This window comes from Salvia hispanica, chromosome 2 (assembly GCF_029641045.1).
Source record: "Salvia hispanica isolate PSC_SH4W2 chromosome 2, Shi_PSC_v1, whole genome shotgun sequence".
Lineage (NCBI taxonomy): Eukaryota > Viridiplantae > Streptophyta > Magnoliopsida > Lamiales > Lamiaceae > Salvia > Salvia hispanica.
The window spans coordinates 11,940,657-11,946,128 of NC_142693.1; the positions used below are offsets into that span (position 1 = coordinate 11,940,657).

At 37.0% G+C, this 5,472-nt stretch overlaps 1 protein-coding gene across 1 annotated transcript; it reads left to right on the top strand.

Moving 5' to 3' along the window:
* Nucleotides 1–313: 313 nt before the first annotated feature.
* LOC125200617 (small GTPase LIP1-like) lies at nucleotides 314–3,458 on the top strand. The gene is made up of 7 exons (XM_048098299.2): nucleotides 314–983; nucleotides 1,814–1,905; nucleotides 1,988–2,129; nucleotides 2,218–2,522; nucleotides 2,594–2,647; nucleotides 2,732–2,859; nucleotides 3,038–3,458. Exons 1-7 carry the CDS (start codon nucleotides 887–889, stop codon nucleotides 3,228–3,230), a joined length of 1,011 nt encoding a protein of 336 aa, XP_047954256.1. The 5' UTR covers nucleotides 314–886; the 3' UTR covers nucleotides 3,231–3,458.
* Nucleotides 3,459–5,472: the final 2,014 nt, after the last annotated feature.

Here is a 5,472-nt window from a genome sequence, read left to right on the forward strand (position 1 = left end):
CCATCTAAAAATCAATACTTATATGGAACGGTGAGAGATAAACTCAAACTCTAAACCTTTGGCCATCACACGTGTGTGAATTTTGTTCATATTGAACACTGTCACCACTTCTCTTCATCATATTATCGATAATTTGAAAAAATGTTCAGTGTATGATTTCCCATTTTGATTACTTTTATCCTTTTTAGACTTATATTTGAGGGGATAATGTCAAAATTCATGAATACCGAGGAGTAAAATGCAATTTAACCAAACATTCAAACGCCAGTAAATTTACATTTTTTAAAGTCGCATTGACAGGCCATTGAAGTCGTTCATTCAAATCCCAGATCTAACCGTTCAAACTGTCAATCCGATCCCATTTGCTTCCATCCCTGTCGGCAGCTGACGCAAATCCCATCTTAGATCGCTGCTATTTAATCTCTCTGATTTACGCGCAATCGTAGAAATCTCACTCCCCGCTAGATTTTCGAAGGAAATTGAAGTCTATACGGTTCTTGCATATATCTTAGTTGTGTCTCTGTGTCTAGAAGAAGAAAAACATACAAGGTTTTTTCAGCTGAACCATTTTTATTTCCACCATTATTGAGCTGACAAAAACTGATTCTTTATTATTTAGTGATTTTTTGTGGCATTATGTTCTGATTGGAGGTGATTGTTTTGAAGATATTGAAAGATCTGTCCTCGTTTACATCTTATTGGGATTTTCCAATGTTGAATTTGTTGCCTCTGTGAAATGGGTTTTAGGGGTGGAATCTGAAAGTCCCAAATCCATAGATAAAAATGCTTTCTTTGCTGAAGATTTAGCTTGTTTCTTGATGTAAAAGTAGTGGTAAGGTGAGTGGATATTATTGGATATTCACATTTTCTTATTGGAAAGAGAGAAATGTTTTGGAGGGAAAGGGAGAGAGAAAGAGATATCAAAGAGCAAGATGGAGGGCCTCCTGTTGGGCAGGTCAGGGTGCTTATTGTTGGGGATTCAGGTAACCTTCACATTGTTTCAGTACACCCTGGTTTTAGTTCTTTGTTTGTGATATTATGATGTTTCTGTTGATCCTTTTGTTTTGCTCCCTCTAGAGTTGTTAAGTTAATTGAGCTTTATAGTAGTAATGTGTTTTTGAATATTGTGGATGTTGAAAGAGAGTGAGATTTGATGTTTCTATTCGCCGTGTTTGTGTTTGAGAGTATTAGGACTGAGAGCGTGGAAACATATGCATGTTGTTAGTGTGATGCATATGGAGTATGATTTATGGTGAGCTTCGTTACAAAATCTCGAGAACTTTCTGCATTTGGATGCATATTTTCTTCGTTTCATTTGGAGTCGCACCCTTGTAGTTTGCCTATATGGTTTTTGGTGGAAAATGTAAGTGGTGTGAGAGGTGGGTGGGAATGAGTTATTTCTGTTAGTAAAAACAAGTCATATGCTGATGTATATATCTCTTAAGAATGCAGAGCATCACCATGCCTTAATTAGGACTAGGTATTATACTTTAACCCTTTAATCTAAATCCGCAAATGTTGGTAATTTTGAAGTGTTACACTATACAAGATATATTGTGATCGCATTAGGAGTCGAGTGCATGCTCTTGAGCAGTTTGTCAATGTGCTACAGATATGTTGCTATCAATGAACTCATAACTTTGATGCCTGTGTAAGTTTGTTGCATGATGCCGCGATGGCTGTAAGGTTTAACATCATAGGACTAAAGTCATTGAGATTTAAATTGCAGCTGATAATAATTTAAGATTTGTCTTGTGCTACTTAGCTGATAATAACATTGTTAGAGATCTGATTAATCACCATGTTAACTCAGGTGTGGGTAAGACTTCTCTCGTTCATCTGATAATGAAAGGCCATTCTGTTTCTCACCCTTCTCAAACTGTCGGCTGTAGCGTAAGTGTAAAGGTAAGCCTTTTGTCTGTCATCCTTGAATCCATTGGAAACTAGACTTTATGTATCAAGTTCGTGCGCTTTTCTTCTTTTGCAGCATACGACATATGGAAATTCTGGTAGCTCCTCTAATAGTTTGAAAGGTGAAGCTGAGAGAGACTTTTTTGTCGAAATCTGGGACATATCAGGGCACGAACGTTATAAAGATTGCCGGTCTCTGTTCTACTCTCAAATCAATGGTTAGCAAAAAAGTGTTCTTTTATTCTGTGGGATTTTCATTTCTTGAAATTCAAGGTCTTCATTTTTGGTGGGAACTTGATTTTTTAGGTGTTGTGTTTGTTCATGACCGTTCTCAAAGAAGGACAAAGTCGAGCTTACAAAAATGGGCAGTTGAGATTGCAGAAAAAGGGACATTTTCAGCTCCTTTGGCATCCGGGGGTCCCGGTGGGCTCCCGGTTCCGTATATTGTCATTGGTAACAAAGCAGATATTGCTCCAAAAGAAGGCACTCGAGTCAGTAGTGGTAATCTCGTTGATGTAGCCCGTGAGTGGGCTGAAAAACAGGGATTACTCCCACAAAGTGAAGAGCTCCCATTAGTCGAGAGCTTCCCTAGCGGTGGAGGCCTTATAGCCGTAAGTTTAGTCCAATAATACAGTTCATAACTACTCATTGATAATCATATTGATTTCCATCGCAAATATAGGCAGCTAAAGAAGCCAGATATGACAAGGAAGCTGTGATGAAGTTTTTCAAAATGGTCAGTGTTTTTATTCCTATATGGCTACATTATGCACTCATTTCTGTGGTACAATCTAATAAATTAGGTGTGTTACGTTTCCAGTTGATCAGGAGAAGGTACTTCTCCGATGAATTACCCGGTGCAGCCCCGTGGTCCTCCCCTGTTGGTCGTTCAATTTCACAATCTGGCGAAATCTCAAGTGACGAAGACCATCTATACAAGAGCTCAAGGTATGATACAAATTCAAACATGCACAGTAATTGGACTTATGGAATCAAGCATTAGTATGGGTTTTCATTTCTATTTAAAGTTATACACTGTTTTGATGTGCCTTATTTTAAGCCATCATTGCGTTGTCTGATTGAGTTTGAAACAAGCTTTTTTGCTGTGTGTGTCGTTGGTTTTCAGCCTGATTGGAGACTCGTACAAGTACAATGTGCTTCCTCCCCTTCCTGCTCAACGCAACCTGACACCACCTCCCACGCTCTACCCTCAGCAGCCCATGTCGACTCCTGACAACTACAGCATCCCCAGATTCGCCCTCACGAGCTCCCACGAGATCACCAGCACGAGATCAAAGCGTATGGACATCAATGTCTAATGTCATCCACCTAACCACGTACATCTTGCAATATATATAGTGGTGTTTTTATTCCATCAAATTGTGAAATGAAAATTGATTGTATACAAGCCATTTTTTGCCATTCTTGTGCTTAATTGATTCTTTTTCAGCCATCATCCAAAGGAGAATGTGTGTAAAAATAGATCATTCGTGAACTTCATTTGACATTTTGAAATTACTATGCAATAACACCCCTTAGTGTGATCACATTATTTTTCATTCACAAAAAGACAAGCTAAATCAATTTTATTTAGAAATGATTTATAATTAACATCATTTTTCTCTGCACAACTCGTGAAAACTGGCAATGACCTCTTGCCATTACCATAAAGGGCATTTATCTATAGTCTGATCAGTCTATTTTTCTGATAAATTTGAAACATAAATGCCATCCAACCACGGAAACCATTTCTTGGTGCTATTGAACTTAAGCTCGCCTTCGAATCCCTATCGCTGCCCGATTTTCCCTTGCGAGTTGCCATTGCTATCTTAATTAATTCCTACCTGAAAAAAGAAAAAAAAGAAAATCAAGATTATGCTATATATGATCAAGAAAAGGGTTGGTATAAAATTGTGAATTGAAACAGCTCTATTGCTATGATTTTCTCGAAAACAAAGTTATTGAAAGGAGAGGAAGAGATCAATCAAATCAATACAACTTTATGTAAAAAAGAAAATCATATGAATTACCATTTGATTTGGAAAACATTTACCGTTACTTCTGCATATGGAGGCGGCAAGATTTAAAAGGGAGGGAGAGAGAAATCAATTTCTTTATTTATTAAAAACTAAATATGCTTCTTTAGTGTTTTAATTGCCTTTGGGCAAAATCGGGATATATAGCTTAAAAAGCTAAGTTACGAAGTTTTGAGGTGTGTTTGGATGGTGGAATTTGAATTGAAATCGAAATCTAATTGTAAAACAATTTGAGAGTTATATTATTATTTTAAAAAATGGAAGTTTGTCCTTACGTATATGGCAAACAAACCACGACAGTGTTAGTGTGCTACACCAAACAACCAACTTTATGCAAATGGATGCAAGTTTAATAAGGTCCAAAGGAAAAAAAAATATTTATATTTTAGGGACACAAATTGAGACACAATCATTTGTATTGGAAAATTTTTAAAAATATAATAATTTAGGGTGCAAAAAAATATCTCTAAATTAAAAATAAATTAACTTAATTTTTTATTTTTTCAGAAAGCTTTTATTTGTGTCCTCTAATTTTAGTTGAGACATCAACAATAAGAACACTTTTTAAAAGCGTTGATGATATATTTGGAAACACAAATTAACATCATTTGATGTGGATCCAAGTATTTTATGATCCATTTCCCAAGATTTATACCCATTGTGATGCTTGATTTAAATATTTTTGTGTGATTTGGTTTTCAAATAATTAATAAAAAACAACCCAATAAGAAATAAAGCAACTAAGATGAACAAAGAAGGAAATAACATGGATAAGGTGGAAATTGGGATACATAGTCATTGATGAAGCAAGCTTAAGCACTTACAACATAGCTAACAATGCATCCATTGCTAGATCTTCAAGGGAAACCACAGACCTTGAAGCATACCTATACTTGATACATACTTCACTAGGAATTGATGAAACAAGCAACCTAAATTTAGGAATTAGATAGAAACCCTCTTCAAGAGGAAACAAAGCTCTCAAGCATCTAATTTCATCAAAAACTTAGAAATGAAATGACATCAAAAGGTATTTATACTAAGGGTCCAAAAATAGAAAATTGGCCCATAAAATCTAAGTCTCGGATGATTCACTCGATCGGGTGAATTGCAGGGTGCAAAACACCAGGCCGGGTGTTCCTTCTGGACCTCCGAATCATTTCGCCCGGTCGGGTGTTTTTCAAGTTGAAAAACACCCGCCCAGGTGTTCCTTCTGGAGCTCCACGCTTTTTCTGCGCGACTTCTGTAAAACCGCCATAACTCCCTCATTCGGGCTCCAATTGGGATGTGCATGATACCCACGCGAAGTTGTTTCCAAGACAAAGACAATGGTGGTAGTTTCATAGCTTTCGGATATCATCTTGATAGGACGATTGTCGATTGAGTCCAGCTGTAGTTGAAATCCTTGACGCACAACTTCTATGATCGTATCATTCTCCCCTTCTTGGAAAGGATTTGTCCTCAAATCCGAGCCTTCTCTATTCCTCGCATCCTTGGGAGGCCCTCTAGCTTTATTGGATCCTTG